The sequence below is a fragment of the Myzus persicae genome, unplaced genomic scaffold (assembly GCF_001856785.1).
Source record: "Myzus persicae strain clone G006 unplaced genomic scaffold, MPER_G0061.0, whole genome shotgun sequence".
Classification (NCBI taxonomy): domain Eukaryota; kingdom Metazoa; phylum Arthropoda; class Insecta; order Hemiptera; family Aphididae; genus Myzus; species Myzus persicae.
The window spans coordinates 1,529-29,044 of record NW_019101729.1 but is presented as its reverse complement, the minus strand read 5'-3'; the positions used below and the strand labels follow the sequence as shown (position 1 = coordinate 29,044).

At 31.2% G+C, this 27,516-nt stretch overlaps 4 protein-coding genes across 6 annotated transcripts; 1 reads left to right on the top strand and 3 right to left on the bottom strand.

Annotated features, from left to right (window-relative positions):
* Positions 1 to 1,746: 1,746 nt before the first annotated feature.
* On the bottom strand, positions 1,747 to 7,171 carry LOC111030267 (coatomer subunit gamma). Of its 2 annotated transcripts, none has more exons than XM_022309685.1 (17): positions 6,868 to 7,171; positions 6,409 to 6,536; positions 6,239 to 6,346; positions 6,055 to 6,174; positions 5,821 to 5,993; positions 5,620 to 5,749; positions 5,301 to 5,546; positions 5,038 to 5,241; positions 4,814 to 4,973; positions 4,157 to 4,265; positions 3,856 to 4,099; positions 3,625 to 3,781; positions 2,809 to 2,990; positions 2,573 to 2,747; positions 2,426 to 2,517; positions 2,087 to 2,333; positions 1,747 to 2,027 (listed from the first exon to the last, which is right to left on the bottom strand). In XM_022309685.1, the coding sequence occupies exons 1-17, from the start codon at positions 6,902 to 6,904 to the stop codon at positions 1,894 to 1,896; spliced, it is 2,646 nt and encodes an 881-aa protein (XP_022165377.1). In that variant the 5' UTR covers positions 6,905 to 7,171; the 3' UTR covers positions 1,747 to 1,893. The 2 variants fall into 2 exon arrangements, with proteins under 2 accessions (XP_022165377.1, XP_022165379.1); XM_022309687.1 differs by having other exon boundaries at positions 1,762 to 2,027; positions 2,809 to 2,975; positions 6,868 to 7,170.
* Positions 7,172 to 7,282: 111 nt separating this feature from the next.
* LOC111030268 (high mobility group protein B1-like) lies at positions 7,283 to 9,557 on the top strand. Of its 2 annotated transcripts, none has more exons than XM_022309688.1 (4): positions 7,283 to 7,518; positions 8,728 to 8,790; positions 8,879 to 9,031; positions 9,089 to 9,557. In XM_022309688.1, the coding sequence occupies exons 2-4, from the start codon at positions 8,728 to 8,730 to the stop codon at positions 9,197 to 9,199; spliced, it is 327 nt and encodes a 108-aa protein (XP_022165380.1). In that variant the 5' UTR covers positions 7,283 to 7,518; the 3' UTR covers positions 9,200 to 9,557. The 2 variants fall into 2 exon arrangements, with proteins under 2 accessions (XP_022165380.1, XP_022165381.1); XM_022309689.1 differs by lacking the exon at positions 7,283 to 7,518 and adding an exon at positions 8,131 to 8,263.
* Positions 9,558 to 15,094: 5,537 nt separating this feature from the next.
* Positions 15,095 to 18,328, bottom strand: LOC111030279 (protein BCCIP homolog). The gene is made up of 6 exons (XM_022309699.1): positions 17,993 to 18,328; positions 17,242 to 17,397; positions 16,841 to 16,945; positions 16,586 to 16,773; positions 16,192 to 16,357; positions 15,095 to 15,474 (listed from the first exon to the last, which is right to left on the bottom strand). Exons 1-6 carry the CDS (start codon positions 18,074 to 18,076, stop codon positions 15,274 to 15,276), a joined length of 900 nt encoding a protein of 299 aa, XP_022165391.1. The 5' UTR covers positions 18,077 to 18,328; the 3' UTR covers positions 15,095 to 15,273.
* Positions 18,329 to 21,374: 3,046 nt separating this feature from the next.
* Positions 21,375 to 22,735, bottom strand: LOC111030283 (elongation factor 1-beta'). Its single transcript, XM_022309706.1, has 4 exons — positions 22,519 to 22,735; positions 22,203 to 22,431; positions 21,691 to 21,880; positions 21,375 to 21,617 (listed from the first exon to the last, which is right to left on the bottom strand). The coding sequence occupies exons 1-4, from the start codon at positions 22,596 to 22,598 to the stop codon at positions 21,463 to 21,465; spliced, it is 654 nt and encodes a 217-aa protein (XP_022165398.1). The 5' UTR covers positions 22,599 to 22,735; the 3' UTR covers positions 21,375 to 21,462.
* Positions 22,736 to 27,516: the final 4,781 nt, after the last annotated feature.

Genomic DNA, 27,516 nt, shown 5'->3' with positions numbered 1-27,516 from the left:
GTTAAAAATGTAAATAGGCGTGCCAGATTACAACAGCAAGGCAAGGTTAAGCAACGGCAAACTTAAGGGTCAGTAAATTGTGATTAATTTGCCCCCCCCCCCCCCCACCCCCCGCCCCATAACAATTAGAGCTAAGTTCCTCTTATAAAGATTGTGTTAATAATAAATTAAGAAAGTATATTTAATGTATATAAAAAGCTGCTCAAACTAATTAAACCTATCTTCTTATTGGCTACCTACTTTAAATATATTCTTTTTTCTTTATGATTGTTTTAGTTATTACTTATTAGTTATTACATAAATAATAGATCTACATCTACCTACGATTTTATCAGAGAATTTTAACCTTCTCCTTCTAAATTCAGATTAATTTTTGGTGGGCACATTTATACCGATAGGGGCAAATATATTTTAGGGCAAGGATGGTGCTAGCATCCCAACATCCCAACCAGTCCGCGCCTGGACACACGTTTATAGGTGGGACACAAGTTGCGTCTGTTATATCGTGTTCGTACAATCGTACCTGTACTTAAGATTTTAGACCATAATAATAGGTAATTTATTCAAGTTATTGTGTTGTAGCGTTTTAAGTACTACAGCTTTAGAGTAAAACATTAATTTGATACTTTACATATTCATGGTAATTTAAGAGCTACAATAAAAGTTATTTTTGAATACTCTGCAGTGATTCATTACAGAAAGTTCAACTGGATCGAGACCAAATGCTTTGAAAATATACGTACTTACGTACACTCCAAAATCAGTTAAATCTGTCTTGTCCGATATTAGTTTGATTCCTTTCTGTTCTAATGTGCCGTTCCCGAACTAGTATCGGAGTACGGACTCATTTATTAAAAATATAAGTAAGAATATTTCAAGTTCGTTTTAGCTCCGAACTAAAGTGTCAGGTGTAGGACAACCTTAAGACGATCGATCGATGACGATACGGCGATGCACATTATGTGGTCGCTGAAGTTGGTTAACTTGTGGGTTTTGCCAGTTTCTGAGAGCAACAATTCGGCTCGTCTGTACAAATACGACAAACAGTCGTGCCGCATAGTGACAATCAATCGGCGAGGTAGGTACTTCAACCACTAACAAAATAATACATCCATTCCGTTAACGAAGTGTCGACCTGTCATGTAATATGTGTACAGGTTACAACATTCAAGAGTTAGTATAATATACATGGTATATACACGTGCATAATATATAGGTATATCTTACCTTACCAGAGTAATTGTTTTAGTCGGCTGATATAATACTCAGGTAAGTACTTACATGTAAACACAATATTGTTTAATGCTTTCGTCCTTTTATCGATATTTTTTTTATACTTTCGAATATTTAGGTCATGCGACATACTAACGAGGGGCCCAGTACTAACAATCAAATGTAATATTACGACTTTTTTAATTCACATTGTAACTAAGCTTTTGAGATGTTGAAAAACCAGAAAAAAAAACGAATAGCTAGTAGTTAGGGCATTAGGTACTAAAGTTGATTTATGTACATTCATATACATCATGTTGTGGCTATTTGCAAGACCATTCTAAATAGTACACTGATATTATAACGAAACAAACAAAAGCTTTTAAACACTAATAGTTGAACAGTTTTTGAATGTTAAAATACTATTATGATTAACTTTTTTTTTATAAAATTAGGGATTTAATGAAAAATAGAAATGTAAACCATTTTACTAATAAGTCATTATATTATTTGATAACTTATTAAAAATTATAATAATATTTAAATACATTTATTGGTATGCATATACTATGAAAATTATAAGTGTAAAATAATACATAACTAACAAAAATGTATAAAATGGGTTTCAGTACCCAAAAAATCTTTTTTTAAATACATAAAGAATAAAATAATATAAAACAATCAATCGAGAGTAGATACAACCAGTTCAGCCACTCGTTCATCCATTGAACGCACAGTAAGTTGAATGGTAACACTATTTTCAGATAATGCTAATTTTGCCTGAGCAAGAACTTTACAGTTTCCTCTCATCATACCTGGCAAAAGAATTAATGATATAAATACATGAGTGAATTTGTGTAATTAAATATCTCACCAGCTAAATTCACTATATGCGATGATTTATTAGGTGGGTGTACATTTTCAGAATTGTTGGAAGCAGCCATTCCAAGGAATGATATAATTTGGCTGACAGTATCTGATAAACCTCCAGAAGTTAATGGCAATGCAAAAGTTTCTTGCACTTCAAAACAAACACTCTTTGCTTCCTCCCATAAGGAGTCCCAATTTCCAACTTTTACTTTAATCATTTGATCTTTTAGTGTCATTTCAACATCTTCTAGCTACAATAGAAAAAATAAAACATATAATACCAATCTAATATTCAAATATTGTATACTATAATAAATTACAATAAATGTAACATAGTTCATACCCTATAGTCTTCTTGATAGCCATCATCTTGAACTTCACCAGTCAAGGGATCACAGTCCTTAACAATAAATTTCATTTTGGCAGTAAAACTTGCTAAAATAAAAAATAATATTGATGTACATAATACAAACATTTAACAAAAATTTACCAATAGCATCGACTGAATCATCTGGAAATTTTAAATAAACATAGACATTGCCAGTTTCTTGATATTTTATTGAGGGGCACTTAAATTCATTTAAATACTGGAAACCTTCACTTACATCCAGTGCAACAGAAATATCTTCCAAAATTTGGTCATCTAACGTGTTAGTGATTTCAAACTAAAATTTTAAAATGTTAATTTCTCAGCAAGTAACAACAATAAAATATTACTATACATACTTGTAAAACCAAATGATGATTAAATATATGTTTGGTACACCGCACAACATACTCAGTTTCTGGTTCGGTCAACATGGACGGTTCAGAAGAACAGAAAAGTTTACCAGCGTCTAAACCAATCAGACTAGGCAATTTTTGGCCGTCCACATTTTCAACAGTTACTTCAACTATGTTTGAGTGACCAAAAATATAAAATATGAATTATATTAATTAAAACAACTCAGAAGAAATAAGAGACACAATAAATTTATAGTAAAATTATAGTACTATCTACTAGAAATAACTAATAAAGATTAAATTTAAGATGGCAATAAAAATAAGATGGACTTAAACCGATTTCAGGGAATTGGTCTATAACTCGCAGAGTAGAATATTGATTTTTTTTATTTTCTTGCTCTTAACTGTAATTAAAACCAAAATCTGAAACACTTGTTAAAAAAAATTTTCTACAAAGCACAACCCAAGTATTAAAATTAATATTGGATTCAACTATTGTTCTACTGTCATCATTTAGCATCTAACATAAGTCAATTAGTGTAAACTGGTTTGAAGCACTTGGCTGCGGGCAAATATAAAGTATTAGAAAAGTTAAGTGTGAGTATATATATTCTCCTATTTTTAAATTTGATTTCACTACAAATGAAGAATAACCAATGACTAAATTAATCAAAGTATAGTTGTTTCAAGTATAATTTTGTATACGTTTTATAACAATTATGAGAATATAATTAAAACTTAAATTTAATGATTGACATCTCAAGATAATCTATTTTAATTTAAAATATATTTTTACTCTGATATTACAGTAGAATTTACCTGGTTTGACGGCATTATCAACAATCTGTTTTCTGGTTGGTTCTTGAGAAGTATTCTTAACCACTATATCAACTGGTAATTCACTAAGATTAATGCGTTCTTTGGTGGGATTTGAAACATAATCTTGACAAGTCTTTTCCAAAACTGGCAATGACACCTACAAGAAATTATTTTTTTTAAGTTGAATTAGTCAATAAAAAAATGTATGATGGTTTTGTTTGTAAAAATTACATGCATGGGTTCTGACAAGTAATCAGTGATTAACTGACGATTATTGGAACTCAATAATTGACTATAAAATGTTGCTCTATCCCTGACTTCATCATCAACATCTAGACAACATCTCTTCAAAAGTACTTTTATACTATCATGAAGCATTGCACAGTTAGCAGCATATTTAGCCATAGCTCCAACTGCTGCAGCTCTAACAACAGCACCTTCTAATATCACTCTATTGTAAATGAATCGTATAAACCTAAAAACAATCATTAATTGAATATATCATTTTTTAATGACATTTTTCTATAAATACCTTGATGGCTGTTTTGTGCGAGGTCCTTCTTTACCCAATAAATGTAATATACGAACAGTCAAACTGGTATGTTCACAATCTTCAATAAACTCACAAAGGTGTGCTAACCCTAATCAAAAATAGATATTAAGATAATTTAATTCAAATACAAAATAGATCACAATACACCTATACAATTTTTATGGAATTTTTAAGTAAAAATCTATCATCTATATCAGAGGTTCTCAATATTTTTAAGGCTGCAACCAAAATGTCACCGAAGTGTTTGGCAAACCATTTTATTATGATAGCATTAAAAATTATATATATTGGTGACCCTAAAAAATTGATGGCAACTCTAAGTTTGGTAATCGCAGAACCTTGTGTAAGTTAAGAAACAATCACTAGCAGACTTGTGAGCAGGCACATGACAACACTACATGGCAGGTATATAAAATATAGATCAATTGGGGGTAATGAACAGGGGTTGCCTGACTGCCACCGAAAAACTTGGTGGCCACCAACCGTGGTTCTTAACTTGAACAGGATATATATAACAACATTATTGATTTAATAATTAATTGTACCTACAGACTATATACTTAGTTAACGCCAATCCATTATTGTCTAATATTATGATGAAAATATTGTAAAATATTTAATCTAAATACAACCAACCAATCTCTTTTGCTTCAGGATTTTCTTCTATAATTGCTATAATTGTATCAGCTATTGATGCTTTGTATTCAAGTCCACCTTCCTCTCTTAGCATTCCAGACAAAAAGTTCATTAAAACCGTGTGTTTGCGAGGGAATTTTGAACATAATGCCCTTATAGCCTGAATATGTAATATTTGTTGTTAGATATAATAACTCTTATATTATAAAATAAATAATTATTACCTGAACAACAACAATTTTAAACTCATCGGAAATTTCATTAACAAATGTTGCAATTTGTTTCATCAGACGATCTACTGATGCTTCAGCACCAGTTTTTAATAATGTTGTTATAGCTAAAGTGGCTACTGAACGATTAGAATCGCTAATAAGATTTTCAAGATCCAAATTACAAGCAGTTACTGTGCTTGGATGTTCCATTGCAACCTTAAATTAAATGTATAATATTAATATTTAATCTGTTTGATAAAATTATTAAGAATTACTTTGTTAAGTGTTCGAACTGCAGCAAACCGAAGTGTTGGTTTAGCAGATGAACAGAATAATTGTAATACAGACACAGCTGGTGCCAAATGCCTAGCTCCAGTACCACTTAAATGAACAATTGCATGTGCTGCTTCATATACAACTGTTTCTGATTTATGACGAATACACGACTCCACAAACTCAAACAATGGAGATTCGGAACGTGGAATAGTTTCTTCTTCTAATAGTTTACATGCCATTCGTATCTGAAAATTCCAAAAATTAATTTTAATACCTAATGGATCTTAAAAAAAGTAAATAACTTTAAAAACTACTTACCAACATGCAAACTGCGAATGGTGATTTCATATTAATTTTTGTAAGTTTAGCCACTAACTTTGTAACAGCTAAACGATCTGTTTTTCGAATGTGAAACAATAGTCCCAATGCATGATATTGTACCATTACACTGTAATGAAAGTAATTTATTAAGTAAATAAATAAAATAAAAATACATTTAAGTAAAATCAATAAAGGTACTTGTCGGAATTTAAAGCCTCTTGAATTTCATTGAGTGAACGTTTGACAATATCAGTAGCTGATGTATTTTTACATAAATGTAAACAGCTCACTAAAGCAGCACTGCTGATTCCAGGATTTTTGTCAACAATTGCTTGCTTCATATAACGTTCAATTGTTTGCAACATGGACACCTTAACACGAAAAAAACACAACAGTAAAATATTTTAATATCATAATGTTTACTGTACATACATCAGTAATACTGCACAACGCCCTAATAGCAGCTGCTCTATATGTATCCTCCTTTCCAGTCATATCTTTGGTTAAACTTGAAGTTACAATGATTACATCTTCTGCTATTCCACTTAATTCCTAAAAATATTAAAGGTTATTATTACATTTAAAAGTATAAAAGAAATTATTAATAATGTTCAACCTTAATTCCAAGATAAACCATCCTTCTTAGTATAATATCACGAGATTGAAATAGTTTGGTCATAGCGAAGAATGTTTCAGTTGCTTCAGCTGTTCCAAGTTGTTCACCCTTTAATTTGAAATTTAATATCAAATTAATTTAAAAACAATAAATAATCATGAGGTACATACCTGGTTTATCATATACAATATTTTTGTGAGAATGTGTGTGCATTTTCTTGGATTAACCGGGGTGTCATTGAAAGTCCTTGCTTCCTGGAGAACACTGGTTTTTTCAAGATTCTGATACGGATTGCCCCCTTTAAAAACACATTTACTTTTACGTTTGAACATGATTGTTATAAAAAATTTGATTCAAAAAGACGAGCAATGAAGAAGAATTGTACAGTCATGAATCATTTTGAAAAAAAGATAAAAAAAATAAATATAACATGAAGTGGGAACAGCAGTAGTATAGATCAACGGTTTGTTTACACTTTCAACATAGAAAAACAACAGAATAATGCAGGTATGTGAGACCCAGTAAACAGTAGGAAAAAAAAAGCACAGGGACTTAAATACACAGATAGAGTATAGTATGGTGCGAGATAGATAATAAGCTTTGAGTGCAGTATTGAAACAAATCGTTACCATCTTCTTCTTCCTTTTTGTCCCGTTTGAACGCCATTGAAGTGTTCTCGACAAAACGGTCCCCGGTGTAATGGTACAACGATTCACCACGGATGACGGCCAGACCAACTGCGTTTCGTAGACGTTCTAGAAAATATACTAACGTTCTCTTCGGTAATCACAATCGCATAGTTTTACGGCGGACCACTCACGGAAAATATTATTGTAATAATGTATTATGGGTAAAAAAAGTTGCAATCGTTGCAAGTACGGGCGCGGAGACACGTCACACACGTCACTCTGGAAAGGGCCTCGGTCCTTATCAGTAATCACGCGTTATCGCGTCCGTCCGACGGGCTGCTAGTGTTTACCTAATGGAACGTAGCGACGGATTGCCGGCGTAACGGACGCGGTGGCGACGGCGGCCGGCCGGCCAATGGGGCTCCTCGTTTTTGTTGTCAACAGTCGACATGTTGTTTTCGAACCGTTGAGCGCACAGCATTTATATTTATTTATTAATTTTGTTATTATTTCGCCGCCGACCGTTTTGCCGAGCGCTTGCCCCCGAGTTTTCGTGCTGTCAGATATCCGTTTTCAGTCGTCCCGCACCAATTTCTTTACCGTTCCGGCCGAATTTCTCGCCACGCCACACTCCAACCAACTGACGACGCTGTGAGTATTAAATATAAAATTATGAAAAAAAATAATCGCGTCGGCGTTCGTTTTAAATTTTTTTTTTATTATTATTATTATTATTATTATCTGTCGGCGGGACCGGCGCGCCGAATCCGGTCGATAAACGCCGTGCCGCGCGCGCGAATAATGGCGGGTAACGACGCCGTTGCGCGCCCGACGACCTCCGGTCCGTCGGCGCGCCGCGGTGTTCGCCTTCCGGCCCACGGATTTCGGCCGCCGCCCGTTCGGCGGGGTTTTATTTTTGGGTCGCGGGGGCTTCCCGTCCGGGCGACTTTCGGAACCGACGGCGGGCAATAATGGTGCCCGCCGCGCTAATCGATTTCCGTATCGATTTTTTGACGTACGTTTTTTTGGGAATTACGCTTCCCTTGGCGCGCACGGCGGTGACGCGCGTCTCTTCCTCGGGGTAATTTTTTGTCCGTTTCCGTATCGAATTCCGATTTGCCTAATTCGTCGGGCCCGCGTGCACGCCAAACAATAATGAACCGATTTCTATGCGGCCTCCCATTGGTCGGTCGTGGAAAAAACGTTAAATAAAACAACCCCCCCCCCACCGATGCCTGGAGTGTGTATTGCATTGTGCATTTGTGCGGGAAGTGGTGCGCGTTTTCCATTCATCTCAGCTCGACTTGTCCGTTCCGTTTTGTGTTTATGTTTTTGATTTTATTTCAATTATATTTATTTTCGTGCGCGCCGTCGTTTTTTTCCCCACGAACCAGAGGTATTATTATTTATTTTTATTTCAAATAATATTATTATTATCATTACGCGCGTTTTTAATTAGATTAATGACGTCTTTGATCGACAGACATTTACTGTTTATACGAGGCGTAACGAGACTGCCCTGGATATTTTGGTGGTGTATTTTTTTTCTGCTCCTTTTTTGCACTTCTGTCGTGATCACATTTGAGATAAATTATTAAATTGGATTTTTTTACGCGTATATTTTGTTACACCTATAATACATAGTAGCAATATTTTTTATTTAGGTAACTTAACTATCAAGACCGTGGTTAATGTGTCATACAGAATAAGTACTACGGGATAGTAATAATAATAGAAAAAATAATGACAAATTTTTAAAATAGCCTAGTCTATATTTCTGTTACCAATTAATTTTTTTGTTGTACATAATGTATAGTGACCTAAATAATATAACTAAAAAATTTATTGTTTCATTTCTAGATGTCTGATTCAGAAGCCGTAGTAGAAAAAAGGCGTGGACGCCCAGCAAAAGACAAGTCTGAGGTAATTACCCTGTTGTATTAAATTATTGTTTTTTTATTTTTGTTACACAGACAATGTTAAAAATTATATTTATTTGTTTTTTTATTAGGATTCCATTAAAGAATCCAAGAAGCGGGCACGTGAAGTTGAAAAGAAAGACAAAGATGTTGTGAAGAAGGACGAAGATGTTCCAGCAAAGAGAGGCAGAGGTCGTCCACCAAAGTCTGGGGCATCAGCTGCAAAAAAAACCGACAAGCCTAAAGTATGCTAGTCAAATTGTACTGTCCTAATCAAAATTTTTATTAATTTCCTTTTATAGAGCAAGACTGGTAAACGTGGTCGCCCAAAGAAGAGTGACAAAAAAGAAAAGGAAGAATCTGCTGAGGAAGAAGACAGCAAAGAAGAAAATGAAGACGAAGATGACGAATAAGACACTACTTAGGATTAATCTCAATATTTGTGTGTTCCGTGTGCAGTGTGTCCTTAATTTAGAATGCATCAAAACAAATTTACAATTTTTTTGCCTAGATTAAGTACCTAATTTTTAACTGTATGCCCAGTATTTGTAGCCTATAGAAACTCATTTAAATTAAAACTTCGATTAAGTTGGTATTGTTATACATTACTATATTAATTAATTAATAATTATGTAACGTCTAATTATACTTAAGAACTCATTTCCTAAATGGATTTCTTTTTTATTTTGTACCATTAATTTGTAAACAAACTTTTTTACTAATTTATAAAATCTGAATTGTATCTTTATTATTAAAATATAAAAGTACTTGGATAATTGTTGGTTTTTTTAGTTTCAGTCTTAAAAGATTTACTTTATATGACCTATAAAAACAAACTATAAGTTACATTTTTAGTGTTTTCATTCAGTTAAAAATTAAGTACTAAAGTAAAGTATTGGTGTTAAGTACATCACATATTATATGTATGATATTGTAATGGTGTGAATAAAAATAATTTACTTCGTCATAAATCGCACCACGTATAAACTAATAATGGATTCATAATGATCACAATTTTCTTTTAAAAGTAGTTATGAATCTAAATTAATTTTTTTTCAATGGCTACAATATTTATTAATTATTTTGTCGTGCACTATATGGATTATACTAGTAGTCTTGAACGTGTTGCCCCCTATAAACAATTTTTTCTTTTAACATTTTTAAATAAGAATAAATAATATTCCACAGACAAAAAGAATCTAAATTTAATCATACTAAAAAACAAGCGTAATATAGATCTTAATTGTTATCAGACAATTAACACCTAATCAGGAATAACTAAGTAATTTTGTAGTATAAAATAAATAAATATGTAATAGACGGATGTCGAAAATGAAAATAAATTGCCAGTGTTCTATGTGAACCTAAATAAAACGGGTATACTTGTATGTAAAATAAAATAAGTATAAATTCAATATTAACTAGGAGGTAGGTACTACTGACATTAAATAAGCAAAAAATGTATTATCCTGTTATTTACACACCCGAATGGCTCACTAAATTACAGTCATACTTAGTTGAACTTTTTGTAATTAAAAGTACTATTATTTTAAAACCTGAGCTGAAAGATGAATGTATTAGACATTTAGAACATCAGAGTGATGATGTGTGTTTTTTTTGTGTCCGTTTACACGGAAGGTAATTAAAAAAAAAGCTTCGATTTTCTACTTAGGGGACAGTTCCTGGCCAATTGGATATAGTTAGTACTTAAGGAGGAAAAACCGAAAATTACCACAGTTTTTGAAAATCTTCGGGGAAAGTGGAAAAACTTATTTTTATGCAAAGCCGGTTTTCGGAGAAATATATTTTTTAGGTAAACGTTAAACTCAAAAACAAGTAACCGTAGATAGGTACTTAAACATTTCACCAAATGCCTACATTGTCATTTACTGTACAGTGTATACGATGAAATTAAAAAACATTTAAACTCTTTTTGAGCTATTTACAGACATTTGAAATGTCCGATGATTTGTTTTTCTATAAACCAAAACCTTGATGTAAAAATCTTAGCTGGATCAAATGTTTAAAAATGTAATACTGAGTTCTTACAGCAATTGGTACTCATGTATGCGATCTACCAAAAATAGTATTTAATTTCCGTATTATTTTTATCACAACGAAATAATAATATACATACAAAGAATATACAAGTATTATTTTTATAAAATACCTTAAACTAAAAATGTTGTTTTCGTGTGTGAAAGAAAATCGTCAATTAATATTGTATCTATGGATGGATGAAGTGATCGCCATTCGCCACCACTCTTCTTTCAACTGCCTTTCGAGTAAAGCTCCGTTTGCTATTTTACCGTGTCTTTTCTTCAAATACGCCAAAGACCCTCGATTGACTGAGTATGCGCTCCTGTACTTGGATCAATAAAATTTAGGCTATGATTTAATAATCTTAAAATCGTAAATTATCTTAGCGGCGCTCGGAAAAACCGGTAGATCGCCTATTTAGGTAGATCGCGTACGACATCACTACCCGGCAATTAAAAAATATCTAAAACACATACCTATAGTCATAATATTTTTTTATGAGCGGTTTGATTTAAAATTCAACAGCTTTCGTCAAGACAGCAATCTGCAGTAATAATAACTACTAATATACAAAGCAATTATTAGACCTGTTTGGTCTTACCCCTGCGGCACCCAGATCCGGGGCTCTGCCAAGCCCTCCAACACGAGAACTATAATTCAGGCTTTCCAGTCAATCCGTCTGTTGCAAAATGTCTCTGCTGACTCTGCTTCGTGGTTCATCACGAATAACAATTTCCACAAACACCTAAATGTTCCATCTCTCTCTCGAATAACCAAAAGTCTCACTATATGTCTCCTTTCTCTCCGAGTTTAACCGTCACAACGATCGGCTAATACGAGCCCCGATAACCCCCAGAGACGTCGCAAAGGAACCCGATCTTGAGATCTTGTAATTTGATCCGTACTCTGTACTCTGTAGGGTGGCAGTACTGAGTGCCCTTCCAAATCTGTAAGTCTCGCTAGACATATTTTAACTTTAATCGAAATTATTATGCTTATCGCACCAAACGTGTGTAGATTGTAATTATTTTTTAATAATACTAAAAAAAACGGCTAACGTCAAAATTGTGTAAGTTTGAAAACTATTTTGAGTAAGAATTGTATGATATGAATTTTAGTTTATATGAAAAACAAAAACCTTACTGAAAATGTATATTAATTTCGTCTGAGTGTTCAAATTCATTATTAAATCAAAAGATTTTCCTATGTTTTTTTTTTGTTTCTTTGGCACAATTTTCACCTCCCAGACGCACCAACTCACAATCTTGAATAGTTTCATTTGCTCAAAATTCTTTACGATGTACGAATCATTGTAATAACCGTTTTCCGTCAAAAAATGTAAAAAAAAAAAGGTTTTGTTTCAGTGCGCTACGACTGCAACAGGTCATGGCCACGTCGTCCGTTAGGCGTGATACACACACACACACACACACACGTTTTAATTATTATGATGCACGTGACACTTTCGTGAGGTTTTTTCCTTTTATTTGTATTTCAGGTGAACTGTGAACTGGCAAAGTAGTACTGACGACAAAATATCCTGTACAGACATCCGGCGTTGGCGGCGGCAACAACGACACAGGCGGTACCGGTCACCGGGCACGGATCCAGAGCAAAGATCTGGGGGGGGGGGAGCAACATTTTTTTGAGAGCAGAAAAATGGTTCAGTGTAGGGGATGGATGGTGTCTAGGAGATAATTGAATTCAGTTTGTACCGAGGAAAAAATGTCCAATACGTTAAAAAATAATTGGTAAAAACAAAAACAATTTCCACATATTTTCGGAACATTTATGGAACTCCCGGGTCTTCCATCGATTTTGTAAATGTATTATTAAGCAAAAAATGAATAACCCGTAGTACATAAATCTGGTAGATATTTATCATGCTCGTCAAATAATTGTTGCTGACATTTTCTTGTTATGAAAATCTGGACAATGCTGCAGTGCTATAATTTTCAAAATATTTTGGCTATTTTTGAGCTATTTACAGTGTTCTACTTTTAGATTCCAAGCGGAGCGATGAATATTTTGATTTTACAATGATGTGTGTGTGTGTTTTTTTTTTACTGTCATCACCTTTTGGATGCTAAAAGTGCTTCGATTTTTTCAACATCATCTTTACTGGTAGGAAAGTGGATCTAGTTGGTACTTTGGGGGTCAAAAGTAAAAAAATTCCCAATAGTTTTCAAAAGCATTATCAATTCATATACTTGATAAATTTTTCTAAATATTTTGACTAGCTTTGAACTGTTTTTATGGGCATTTTCAATTTTCAATTTTTTTCGTTTTTTTTTTTTTTTTATTATTATTCAGTATAAAATTTTATTATTTTTTTTTTTTTTAATTGATCCTGAGCCCGGCAACTGAGGCCATTAGCTATTAGTAGGTACTGTAGGTTTTTTTGTATTGATGGTTTGTAGGTTTTTTTGGAACGGTAGGGGGAACACGTGTGTGTTTGTTTTTGGCAGAATTTCGAATGGGGCACCCGTAGGTTTCTGCCATGCCCCGGGGGTGGGGGATGGCAGCACTTGTTCTCCGGTCACCGCGAATTGTCCGGAGAAAAATGCCGCCCGGTGGCCGAGGATCGAACCGCGACCGGCTGCGTCACAGCGGAAGAGTCAGACCACTCGGTCACCTCGTCCCCCAAAATTTTATTTGTTTCGTCAAAAAACGTGTGAATCTTACCTTTAAATTTTATAAGAGGTAAATTCACTCTAATTTTTAAATTAACGGAGCTAAACGTGATCTGCCGAGAGTAAAATTTGCTATGGTGTACGTGTGTAAGACGGAGACAAGTAGACAACAATACTATAATATAATATGCGGGTGCGACGTCCTCTCAATATGAGACTAATGATATATTGTTAAAATATCAGCCAACAAATATTAAAGCTTGTAGTGATCGCTGTGCGGGACACGACGATCCGGACCACAATAATTATTTAAACGACGTAGCACGTTCGTCCGTCGCTGTCTTGAGACGTATGTTGAGAAGATATGTATTGAAATTAATAAAACACTTAGACCCGTTTAGTCAAATAAAATGAAACAATTTATTGATTATAATTTATAAACATAAACAATCTCTAAGCACGCTGTCGTAAGCGCGTCACGCTGTCGAGCAGTGCTGAATATCTTCTAACATTTAGTAGGTGCTCTACCGGCATTTATGCGGGTTCTAACGATGACTTATTATGGCGTGATATATTAATATTCTAATTTTACACCCCAATAATGCTGAATCACATTACTATGTATAATAGGGAAAAACAACTTGTTGTTTTCACTCTTGATCTCTGTTTCCTGTTATTTAGGCTTTTCCGAACATTACATATTTATACCTACCTATCTATCATATATTATGCCTCGTGTACAATTTATTGTTATGATTTCTAAGTAATATATTCTAATAATTGCTATAGAATAATAATGAATAATATACTACTCTTTTGGGTTTACTACAAGCTACATAAGCACAATTTTTTTTTTTTAGCATTTAATATTACAATATTAAAACAATATATTAATATATAACATATTTAATAATAAATTATAAAAACAACTTCTATTTACCTACCTTTATAGTATACACCTATCATAAAGGCATACATTTTGTGTATGGGATAAATATTTTATTAAACAAAACATTAAATGTAATAAGATTAATTTTGATTATTAATATGTAACATTATAAATTGTATTATTCGTTTTTTCAATAGAACAAAGATATTATAAGAGAAGACAACTATGTCCTACCAAAATAAATTAATGGTCGTCTATTGTGGAAAAACACGATAATATTACCAAACAAATACTAAGACAAATAACAACATTTTACTCTAAAGTCATCATATAATTCATCTTATTCTTATATTGAGAAAAACTAGTTTTCCAAAAAACAGCTGTATGCCAATTTTTTTTTAAAGCCCATATCAACTCATTTAAATAAAAACTGATTAGTATTGTGTTAATATTAATTAAATAATTATTTTAAATGGCTTAATTATATTTTAGAACTCATAGTTAAATTATTTTATGACCATTACATTATTAATGTAAGTTAATTCAACTATTATAAATCAAAATTATTAACAGTGTTAGCTTTGGGGCTTAAGCTTGATTCCAGGAACTCATGTACTTGGCAAAATATTTCTTTTATGGATATTCACCACAGGTCATGACACGGAACAGTCTATTTGTACAATTTATAATTGAAAACTACTATAGGTATTTTGAGGGACATGAATAAAACAGCAAACACATTGTCATTAACACTCTAATAATCATGTATATTTTTCTTGTATATAAATTAACAGTAAGTAAGAAAATTAGTTGAAATTGTAAATTGTATTATATGCCATTAGATTATTTTGTAAAAAATACAACCAAATGTATTTAATTTAACTTAACTTAATAACAAAAAAATATATGTATTATAAAAAGTGGATTAACCTTCATGCTGATAGCCTTTAGTATCTTTGTCCGCTACCAAAGATTCAAGTTGGTTAGTTATTGAGTAGAATTTTTCGATAGAGAATATTAGAACACGTCTAAAAGGAATCATTTCAGGATCTGATTCTACCCAGGTGCCTGCTAAGCCAGAACCCTTGTCATTTTGCACACAAAACTCAAATTTGTAATCTGCAGCCTGAAATAAACGTAAAAGACAATTATGTTCTATTATTTAAAAATATCTAATTTGCACTATGCCCTCTACAGGCAACATTACAACTGCAGAATGTGCTCTACTACTTTTTGTCACTCTCCAAAAATATTTAAATAATATTATATTTTAAGTGGTTTTAATGATGAATTAAATAATACTCATAGTTTAGTGTAGTTAGTGCATTGTTAAAAATTATTATATTATTAATGACATTGTTGTTGTCATCTCATTATTTATCAGTTATTACTTACAAATATACACTTTTAAATTTTGTTTTTTTTTTAAATATAATTAATAATTAGAAAAAAAATATTTAAGTATTTGGGTCATGCCCCTTAAAAAAAAAGGTAAATGTGTCCCTCTTATTAGTTCTTGTCCACTTTGTTTCAATAAGATACCAGTAATATCTGTGTATTATATTTATAAACATATAAAATTATATTATTACACAATAATAATAACCCTTGGAATATTATCAGTTGTGTTAACACACATAATTTTTACTATGTGTAGCCTAAGTCATTCACAAACTCTATCCTCTGAGTATGTGCATCAAATAATTAAAATTGCAGTAGAGAGGTAGAACGACTAGAACACAACAGACAAACATCACATAACTGCTTGTAGATTGCAACATGCTGTAGAGTGCATACCACAAGATACGCCATTAAATAAATCATTTTTTTCCTATTTGCGTACTTCGTCAAAGAACTCCTCTTCACCATTTGACCATATTATTTCTGAGTCTTCGTAACTTTTGGTTCCCTTCTTCTTATCTTTCTTCATTTTGTAAAGTTTGCATATCATAATAATATAATTAAAATTGTATGATCGGTTCTTAGATTTTAGATTGGACAACTCCTTGCTGAAATTATATTTATTATATGTTATAAAAATACAATAAAGTTTTTGAAACACAACAACACTTATGATTTAATAATATACATTGGACATTTTAAATTAAGTAGCATATTAATTTCTACCAAATATCTACTGAAATAATGAGTGTTTTTTTGTGATAAGAGACAGAAGAAGTAAATACAGAGAGAATATAATATTATTTGTATTTATTAAATAATAAAAATAATAATACCGAAGGGCTTGAAATAATGGCACAGAAATAGGCGGGGGAATGTTGACGTATCTTTCGTTTATTACCAACCCAACTTGATTATCATCATCACTCAACAATCTGTTTATAAACCGTGTTGTGTCACTATCACTATGTAAGTTACTCAAGTCCAACATTAATTTGTTTAAATTTTCTACACATTCACTTGTCTGTAACATACACATAAATACTTCAGTAATAAGTAAAAACATTAAATCAAAACATTAGTAACATTACTTTCTCTGTAATATTGATGATTGAAGTTATTCCAAATACTTGATTGACATCAACACCATAATAGTCATCTTCATCATCGTCTTCGTCATCCTCATCAGAAACTTGCTAATCATAAAGTAGTTACATTATTATCAAAGCATGAAAATATATTTTTACACTCACAAGTGTTGTATCTGTCTTACAAACATACAATATGGCAAATTTGTGTTCAGCAATTCCAATTTGGATGTTAATCACATTATAAAATACAGATAATGTTTTTACTAATAAGTTTGATAGTAGGTCTTTCACTTTATTATTAAAAGTTATTACACACATTTGCTATGTTGTACTTTTGTGAGACAATGAATGCTGGTGTGGCTTTCTTCTGAGTCATTAAACTAACTTTTAAAGTTATATACCTTTATAACTGAGCCAATGTTGGGTTGATGAATAAGTACTGAAGTCAAATCAGACAAGTTTACTGGAGCTTTTAAAAACAGTTGTTGTAACAACTGTTTAATACAATGAAAATCTGTGACTTCTGGACTGCGCCCCTCAAATTCAACATCAATTGACTGAAATAAAATAAACACAATCAGTTAACGCAGTTACATAAAAAAACGGGGATGCATGTGAATGGTGGTATTGTTTACACATTGTGATTATACGCCAATATTCACTTTTTTTTTTTATTAAAACAGAATTAAAATCTGTTTCATACTTTGGCTGAGTGATCAGAAATATGTTTGTCGCATAGTCAATTGATCTCAAAAATGATATCTAACAATGAGTAATAATATATTGAAACAGCATTATGACAGAGATCAAGTATAATATGATAGATATGTAATAATAATATTTTTGTTAACTAACTAACTCGGTGAATTATTCTCAGCGATCGTAAATTCGGCCAGGAAAACCAGGAACATGTGAATACAGAGCAATAGCCGAATATTCTGTCCTGGATCTTCGCGTAATGAACGTGTTTGATGAATAAACATTATTTGTACGAGATTCGATGGTCGGTACGTTATTATTTGTTGCTCGGCACAGTTAAATCCGTGTTCTTTCGGTCGAAAACCGTCAACAATTGTAGTGCAATATTAAAAAAAAGTTAGGCCCTACGATTTCAAATGTTCAACGGGATTGTTAATAAATTGTATACTCAACCATTGCAGTGACAAGATCTTCGGGACCTACGTTGCCCATCTCGCTAAGCCCGGATAGTGCACCTCGTTTCCTTGCCGGCTCCATGATACGATTTGTTTGTTCCAACTGGATTGCGTATTTCACTTGAAAATAAAAATCCAAACAGGCGCGAGTGCTTCGTGTAGCGGTAAGTCAACTCCGCCGACTGTAATAAGCAGGGTGTAGCCGTGTAGGCCGTAGGGTGTAGGTATACTGTTTGATGCTTTTTACTACTTGTTTAGTGCTTAAAATAAAAAAAAATGTTTAATGTTTGGCATTTGCAGTCTGCTATTCTCGGCACATTAAATATTCCACCTTATCAATGGAATTTGCAAGTTGCACGTCTTACGCACGACAAACCTGACGGCCGTGATAAGATTTTGAGGTTATCGAATAAATATTCAATATTTGAAATTTTAAAAGTCTACTGTCACGGGTTAATCGGAATAAAAAGCCACAGCCCAAAGGCGACAGACTGCAATATACTATATAAAATAAAAAAATATTTCTATATTACATTATACTTGTCTATGCTAAAATATTACCCACAACCCCATGAAAATGATTGAACAAATATTTTTCAATAATATTTTGTTTTATACCACGATATTATGGATAATTCTGTAAAAATTAAATCCCCGAAATAAAATATGAAATTTATTATAATATTTTGATAAGTTTTTTACTATTTTCAATTAATAAATAATATAATATTAAAAGGATTATAAAATAAAAAATAAAAATAATTATCAAACAATAGTTTAAATTAATTTAGCCACTCGCATTTAAAAATATTGCATAATATACAAATAGGTATTTCGAATAATACCTACGTCAAATGAAACAAATAACAATAATAATAAAATAAATGTCATAACGATAGTTAGTTAATGAATATAGTTAGGTACAGTTAATTAATAGACTGTTTCCCAATATTGTGAATTCAAAAAATCGGGAAAACGTTATATTTTATTTCAGGAATTTAATTTTTAATATTCTATTAATTTTTTTATAAGACAACCAATCTCATTACGGTATTAATACAGTCGTTTTCATTTACTATATTACTTTTTTTTTAACCAAACGTTTAAACCGTCGTCAGTGGAAATGATTTTAAATTTCCTGTTGATTCTTCGAATATTCCCTACTGTTGTAGTAGGTATTGTACTATTGTGGTCTAGTGGATTACTTGTAAGAGTGATAAGTTATAACACTAACTTATTTCATAGTCCTTAAGTCCTTAATTGTAATATTATATACATACAAAAATTGAACTAGAATTGTCTAGCAGTGGCGCAACTAGGGGGGTGCAAAAAGGTCTTTAGCACCCCCTGTTTTTTATATCTAACTTTTATTATTTTATTGAAATACCATGAATGTTATGTTTTTAAATATTATGATAAATTTCCTGAAAAAATATTTAATTATTTGGTCGTAAGTCTTATAATATAATTCATTCTAATTCATTCCATACACGGATATTCCCATAATAATAAAGCAAATAATAAAACTGGTTAAGATCAAGTATGCTTCAGCAAAGGTTTACCAATTTATCTTTGCTGAATATTGAAAAAGATTTATTAAATCAGCTTAACACTGAAACTATTTTAAATAAATTTTCTATGAAACCTAGAAAAATTATACTAATTTAAAATGTATTATATATATATATATAAGTTATTTACTAACAAAATTATGAAATTCTAATATATCATTATGTTACTGAAATTTTAGCAAAAAAAGTATTATAAATTTATTTTATTTTATTTATGTGAAGTGTGTTAATATATGTTTTAAAATGTTGAATTATCGAGCATTGCAGGCTCATGTGTAGGGGGTGTGGGGGACGAAGCCCCCACGGCTCTTTGGTGCATTCACATATTTAGCACCCCCTGTTTTAGAGGTCTAGTTGCGCCTATGTTGTCTAGTCACTAAACGACCGATGGACAGTCCCACAGGTTGTAAATAAATATTAAAAATAATATGTGTAAACTGGATTCTTATAAACGTTACATTTCCCCTGTTAATATAATAATATGTTATGAAAGATGGTTAACACATTTGGCTATTTGGGCACAACATCCTAGTCAAATTGAGAATTTTAATATTAATCCATGTTTTATAGTAATAACATGAAATAAAACTCGGTGTTCCGTAGATCGTGATAAGGGTAGGTATAAATGCAGTTTGGTTCCCACGCGATTTTTTTTTCTCAAAATGTGTGTCTTAAAACACTGAACACTAAAGTCTAATTCTAAAATTCTCTTCAATCATTATTTTTGAAGTTCTATCTTTCCAAAGTTTACGATTTTACGTAAGCATACGCGAAACGCTTTAGGTACCTACCTACTTTCTTACGTTTTCATTGTCGGCTCACAATGTTGTGACTACAATTATCAGCGATTGTTGGAAGGTAGAGTTATATGAATACTTTAATAGACTTAGTTTTTACCCTGAGGGCTATGATCTACATAAGGTGGTTTTACATAATAGGTCGATGGATAATTTCGAATAATTTTCGATTTTCGGAGCGGAGCGACGGCCGCGGCGCCGAGGAGCGTAGTGACGAGTGCCGATACACGCGTAATCACTGCCCAAGCAAAATAATATTTTTTATTTAAATTTTCACATTTAAGTTCGAAGTTTTTAAGCAGCAGGTACGATACTTAAAATCTATTTGCATATTTCCATCCATCCATCCATCATACACAACATACAAAATATTTAATAAGTACATTTTTATAATTTTTTGGGAATAACTTTTCATGTAAAAAAATGCGAGAATTTTGGAATTAGACTAAGTGTATTCAGTGCTTTAAAACACACATTTTGGGGGGGAAAAAATCGACAAAATCTCGTGGGAACCAAACTGCATTTGTTCCTCTTTAAGAATTTTTAGAACAATCTTAACAACCTAATAAGTAACAACGAGGATCATACAAAACCTTTTGGCTTAATAAGTTGCATAATATAAAATATATAGAAATAACTAATAATAAACAACAAACACCGCATCGTAATAATATGTTCTTTGGAAAACCCTGTGGCAATAGATTAATATAAATATTATTAATTTAATCCAACAATAGATTCACCTCGCAATACTATACCTTTTAAACACAAATTAAATATAACTACTGTTTTCTGTATCATCTGCAATTAATTGCATTTATACAAAAAAAACTTATACATTTTTTGGTTAGAACCGTGAACTAAAAGTATGATACTCTTCAAGACTTGAGCTCTTACTTAATGATTGAAATTAAGAACTTTGATTACTATCTAACAGAAATTAATTTAATAGCATATAGTTATTTTATTGCAAATATAAATTATGAATCTTGAACGAAAAATAAAACAAAAATATTACTTCCAATTAGTTAAAAATTAATTGGCTTTATATTTTCATGTTAATGAAGTAAATTGACAAATATCTAAGAATTAATAAGATCTTAAATTTTGTTGAATGCAGCAATGTCCACGGATTGTACAAAATCTTCAAATTCTTGAATGGTCTCGGTAAGAGCATCGACAGATACTTTATCATCTTCTACAATACACATAATTTGAAGTTTCTTGATACCAAAAGCAATCTCAACTAATTTTGCTGTAATATAACAATATAACAAATAAATATAAATAGTTAATACCAGAATTTTTTTTTAAAGTTATATACTTACAAGCTCCCCATACTAAACCATCCATGGCAATGGTTCGGACTTGTGTTTCTAATTGTTTCATATCGGTTTCATCATCCCATGGTTTTACATCAAGTACAATGCTACTCTTGGCGATAATTACTTTTTTAGTAGCTTTCTTTTCAGCGTAAGCCTTTACTCTTTCTTGTTTGATACGTTCTTTTTCTTCATCCTGGAATGTACATTATCAATAAAAATAACATACCAAATAATTGTTACATCATTATTACCAAAAAATTCCTCAAGAAAATAAATAATGTTACAATTGGAGAAAAATTATAGAATGGTATTAAAATTGAATTGAGTGAGAGCCATAACCATAAAAGAGATAATATTATGTGTACTGTAAGACTAATGTTTATAAAAGTTTTGGCAGAAGTATTAGATGTATGCAATAAAATGATGCGCTAATGCATCCAAATCAAACATTAGTAGATAAAAATTATCAGGTATATTTATAGTATATTAAAAAAATGCAATTGAAATTGACATACGTCTTCATCGTCGGAACCGAAAAGATCTACATCGTCATCATCATCATCCGCAGGTTTTGGTGCACTTGCCGGAGGCGATGAAAATTCGGATTTCTTTTTTGGGAACTGGGTGCGCTCTTTGTCGGTGAACGACTTGATGTGGTTGTACCACCTGAGCAAATTAGGTGTGTTGGCCTGGGGCGCTTTAACGGCGACATAAGTGTCAACATCGGCTGTGGACGGTTCGTATCTGAAACGTGAATATCCGAGAATAATAAATGTACGCTTAAGTATGTGCACAGGGTAAGTACATATGGTTTTTAGGTTAGCCGCTTACCCGACAATGTAACTTTTCTTGCTCAAGTAGTTTTCGAGGAACTCCACTCCTGGCGCGGTTTGAAAATCGATGACAGCCATCGTGTGTTTTAATGTGTTTCCTAACGTGCTACGTATCTCCGAAGTATGAATTAATTCGGAAGTTACAATTTTTTTGAAAATCAAAACTCAACACGTTACAAGTTTCGAATAGGAAAAGAAAGAGATTATCGTCGAACGCCAAGTCGTCACCTTAGACATTGATAAGGACGGAGCATCGCATTTTGTTCCAAGAAATAATTTTTCCAAGAGTCACTTGCTCCAAAAAATATTTGAGCTTGTAAATCGCGCCAACGCGGTACTGGCAATCGGCAAGGATTATAAATTGTAAAAAATACTATAGTAGGTACGTTATATTTATAAGAAAACCATTTTTGTAAATAAGTGTTGCAACTAAATGCAATAAATATATTTTTAAATAGCCGTCAATTTCATTTACAATACATAATATATTAATTAAAATTAATAATTATAATACAAAAACCGCATCAAAACATTTTGTTATCTATTAAGTGAGATTGTGAGAATATTAAACAATTATATAGGCACCTAAAATGTTTGATAGTTTGACACTGAACATAGAGTTCAGTGTAGTTTGAAAATGATTATCTATATCATCAATATTATATAATAATTATATTAAATATAGATGTATTAACATTTATTTTTAATTTTAATTTTTTCGGTGGGTTTTTTTCCATGGGCTTTTTTTCCGTGGGCATTTTTTCCGCGATTCATAAAATCCATATAGCGTATAGTACTAGATATTTTTCCTCTGCAAAGAAAATAATTGAGTAATTACCATGAATTAAGATGAACCAAGATATATCTTAATTCATGGTAATTACTAATTAGGTACATAGGTGTTTTTGTTTTGTTTTTAATTGTTGATTTACGTTTCTGCGACGATAAACAAACTAGCTTTAACTTTAAGCAAACTTAATCTTTACTTATTTTTTTTAGTATTAAATTTGATTTCCCTGGGTAATAGATTAGTTATATCATGGCTAAATAACATAGTTATTTGCTAGTTACTAAGTTATTTAGCCATGTCAAAAATGCTCATAAATCTTTATCAGAAAGCCCTCTTTTGTAACTATTATAAAAAAATATAACAGTTTTTACTTAACCTTATTAAATGGATAAACATATTTATTGACATTAGGGTGTACACCCCGCACAGCATCTACAATTTTCATATCAAATTTCATAGAATGTCCTTGTTTCTGTTCACATTATTGTGGACACAAACACGAATTATTTTAAACACTTATAGTTTTGTTGGGACTAACCCGTTTTTATTATTAAATTATTAATTATTTATTATTACTATTTATTATTATGTATATATAATATGTATTAACTTAATGACTGACAGAAAATATAAATAAATTATTTGCATTAAAAACATTAAATATTTGGTTTTTTTTTTTTTTTGGTAGTAGGTAGTGTATATGGTAAAAATTTAGACAGTGTGTGCCCCCCTCCTAAAAAAAAATTCGGGTGTTTACCAGTTGCCCCCCACGGCTATTATCGCGATTTTAAAAACATACCAGTTGCCCCAAACAAATGTACCAGTTGCCCCCAATTAAATGTACCAGTTGCCCTCACATGTTAATATATACATAAATACAATATATAGCTCGTAAAATAGGAGAGGTAAATATACAAATCATAAATAAAATATAAAATTCAAAATTATAATAATTTGTCAACATAAAATGTAATTTTAGATGCGTCTGAGTGGATATAACCGATTTATAAGTAACGATGAGTATCTAACGACAAATTAAAATTATTATATTATTTAAGCTTTATCGGAATACTCTTGTTATTATCATTTATTATATCTTTATAAGTATTTGTATGGTTGAGAGAAATTATTATATGATGGCATGATGCGATATATACTTAGGTACGTCTTTGATAAGTACATTTCAGTAGACGACATACGAAAAGCACTGACGTTGTTAACACGATGGAAAATATTTTGCGAGTGTATAGTGAAAAGGGGAATCATTTCATTCGTCATTTTCGAGGAACTTTAGTAGTGCACATCCAAATATTTTTACTTTCGTAAATGTTCTAAAAGAAGTACAAACAAATACATACATTTCCGTAAGCAGTGTAAACGAAATTAAAGATGTTACAAATCGCACATACTTATTAATACTTAAACAAAAAAGCAAGGATCGAAGATTTAATAAATAAATATAAAAACAAAAATATTAGCAGATTAGATTTTGTAAAATCGGTTAGTAATTATTATAACAAAACATAATACTTTTGAATTTTATACTATTTATATGTTGACAAATTATTATATTTTGATTTTTTATTATTTTATATTGACAAATTATTATAATTTTGAATTTTATATTTTATTTATGATTTGTATATTTACCTCCCCTATTTTACGAGCTATATATCGTATTTGTGTATATATTAACATATGAGGGCAACTGGTACATTTGGTTGAGGGCAACTGGTACTTTTTCCTCTAAGTAGTTTGGGGGGATTTGGTATAAAAAAGGTACTTTTGGGGGCAACTGGTACATGCCCAAAAATTCTGGATACTTCACTGGCAGGAGTAGGCTTTGCTTAATATGAAAAAATAAGTTAATTAGAAATGAATAAAAGAGGCATGAGAAAATTATTTCCTTTCAATTCAAAACCTCTTCCCGAGGTTTTGGTTATAGCCCATTGGTATCCAATTTGGACATTCATTACATTGTATTTGGCTGGTTTATGAATAAACAGAAAGGACACTGATATGAAACAAAACAGTCAGCATAGGCTGGTGTTAAAATCAGTGGAAGTATCAGACTGACCAGTAAGACAAAAAAGTGCATGACACTTAATATGTTAATTTTTAACTTTTTTTTTATTTTAAATTACATAATTAATAGTTCTTAAAAGTTCATATCATAATACAAATTTGAAGGTGACATAAATAAATACAATCTTATATTTTTTAATACTACCTACTATAACAATATTCACAAACATATTTAAGTCAGCAAAATATTATTTTATGTAAAAAATAAATAGTAAAGTAAAAGTTGAAAGATTCTCAACCTTATAAAATGGCTTTTAAAAAATTCTTAATTAAAATTTGGCCATTGATGTAATAATAATAATATTTTTTGACAAGACATAATAAATAATAAGTACTAACAATGGCAATTTTCAGAAATTGTAGGTGTACTGGTTCTCTGTGATTGTTCATAATGTATAGTCACTTCATTTGGTTTTATTGGAATTGCTGTTAGTTCACAATTAAGATCTATATTTGTAACATTCAAATAAAAATTAACGATATTCTAAAATGAACCTAACCTAACCTAGTCAGCATCCGACTTGTGGGCAACATCATAACAATACTACACCCTTGGATGGTGATGTAGCCTTAGGGGGGAGGCTTAGACAAGGCGAGGATAATAAACGGGAATTGTAAACGGGAAAATGTACCAACTTTAATATTTGAGTTTGGTCAGTCATATACACCTACCACAGCAAATGCGCTAAACATATTTACAGACGAGTAAATAAACATGAATTATTTATGCATTGAAGGACACTTATCATTTTTATAAATTCCCATAACGCTATATCAGAGGGCGCTTTTTCATTAACTTAAAATATTTAGAAAAATGTTTTTCCACATAAGAATATATATTTATTATTGAGGTAAATATCCGGAATAACCTGGTGTATTATATCAGTGGTATACTTGCAATTCAAATTTTTTTCACATATCCTATTAATGGAGTCCTCTTCTTTAAGAGTTATAATCGTATAGTCGTAAAAGCTTGTAAGGTCACTTAATATCGCTACATTGGATTGTTTATGTGCTTTGTCAAGAAATAATTCCGTCAGTTGATTTTTCATAAAAATAGAATAATCAAAAAAGAAACTGATATGAAATAAATCAGTTCGCCATGACTTTGGAGGAAATATCAGACTGAACAGTAAGACACAAAAATGGGTATGACACTTAAAATATTAATTTTTAACTTTTTTTTTATTCTAAATTAGATAATTAATAGTTTTTTAAAGTTCATAATACGAATTTGAAGGTGACATAAATAAATACAATCTTATATTTTTTAATACTACCTTCTATAACAATATTCCCAACATATTTAAGTCAACAAAATATTATTTTATGTAAAAAATAAATAGTAAAGTAAAATGTTAAACGTACAAAACATTGTTTATAAAATAATAAAAATAAAATAAAAATCGTCAAATATAATTTATACATAATACATTATTTATTATAAATGTGAAAGAACGTCCGATTTTCTATATTTTCTAAAAGCCCATGGTACATTTTTATTGAATTTTTTGAAAGATTCTCAACCTTATAAAATGGCTTTTAAAAAATTCTTAATTAAAATTTGGCCATTGATGTGTAAACGGTACGTTATCTAACAATTTTTTTATTTTTCATTCTACATTATCTTTAATAGCAAGTGTAAGGTTGTCTGTAAAAATATTATCCAATTCATTTACATAATTGAGTAACGTGTCTGGTGGTACCTACATTTATTGATTTAATTGTGCATAGTCCGTTTTTAGTTAAATTTAATTTGATAAGCCTTAAGAGGACGTAGTAACCTCCTCATGTGTCGTCTCCGTCTAACACAGGTGCAATATAGCAAATTATCGTTCACCAGATTTAATAGTACCTATGCCGTTAGTTTTGATGTTAGAGTGAATTGATCTATTATACAATTTTAAGGCAAGATTTTTATCTAAAGCCCATCACGTAGGCTTTTATTAATATTATTATTTTTAAGTAAAATGTGACCTTTTTGAAACTGTACATTTTAAAATGATCATAACTAACTTAAACATATTAATAACCATGAAATACTACTTGGGGGCCCTAGATAATAATCTTGCTTTTATATTTTATCATGAGTCAATTCACTCTTATATCAAAACTAACGGC

What these genes read in the sequence shown, in the direction of transcription:
- LOC111030268 (XM_022309688.1), top strand. Translation starts at nt 8,728, where the DNA reads ATGTCTGATTCAGAAGCCGTAGTAGAAAAAAGGCGTGGACGCCCAGCA. An exon ending in CAGCAAAAGACAAGTCTGAG is followed by an intron (nt 8,791 to 8,878) that starts GTAATTACCCTG and finishes TTTTTTTATTAG; the next exon opens with GATTCCATTAAAGAATCCAA. An exon ending in AAAAAACCGACAAGCCTAAA is followed by an intron (nt 9,032 to 9,088) that starts GTATGCTAGTCA and finishes TTCCTTTTATAG; the next exon opens with AGCAAGACTGGTAAACGTGG.
- LOC111030279 (XM_022309699.1), bottom strand. Translation starts at nt 18,076, where the DNA reads ATGGAGCCGGCAAGGAAACGAGGTGCACTATCCGGGCTTAGCGAGATG. An exon ending in ACATTGGCTCAGTTATAAAG is followed by an intron (nt 16,946 to 17,241) that starts GTATATAACTTT and finishes CTTTATGATTAG; the next exon opens with CAAGTTTCTGATGAGGATGA. An exon ending in AAGAGGAGTTCTTTGACGAA is followed by an intron (nt 15,475 to 16,191) that starts GTACGCAAATAG and finishes CGTTTATTTCAG; the next exon opens with GCTGCAGATTACAAATTTGA.
- LOC111030267 (XM_022309685.1), bottom strand. Translation starts at nt 6,904, where the DNA reads ATGGCGTTCAAACGGGACAAAAAGGAAGAAGAAGATG. An exon ending in GAGGCTTTAAATTCCGACAA is followed by an intron (nt 5,750 to 5,820) that starts GTACCTTTATTG and finishes CTTTCATTACAG; the next exon opens with TGTAATGGTACAATATCATG. An exon ending in ACTTGTCAGAACCCATGCAT is followed by an intron (nt 3,782 to 3,855) that starts GTAATTTTTACA and finishes AATTTCTTGTAG; the next exon opens with GTGTCATTGCCAGTTTTGGA.
- LOC111030283 (XM_022309706.1), bottom strand. Translation starts at nt 22,598, where the DNA reads ATGGCTGTCATCGATTTTCAAACCGCGCCAGGAGTGGAGTTCCTCGAA. An exon ending in AAGAAAAGTTACATTGTCGG is followed by an intron (nt 22,432 to 22,518) that starts GTAAGCGGCTAA and finishes TTCACGTTTCAG; the next exon opens with ATACGAACCGTCCACAGCCG. An exon ending in TGGTTTAGTATGGGGAGCTT is followed by an intron (nt 21,618 to 21,690) that starts GTAAGTATATAA and finishes GTTATATTACAG; the next exon opens with CAAAATTAGTTGAGATTGCT.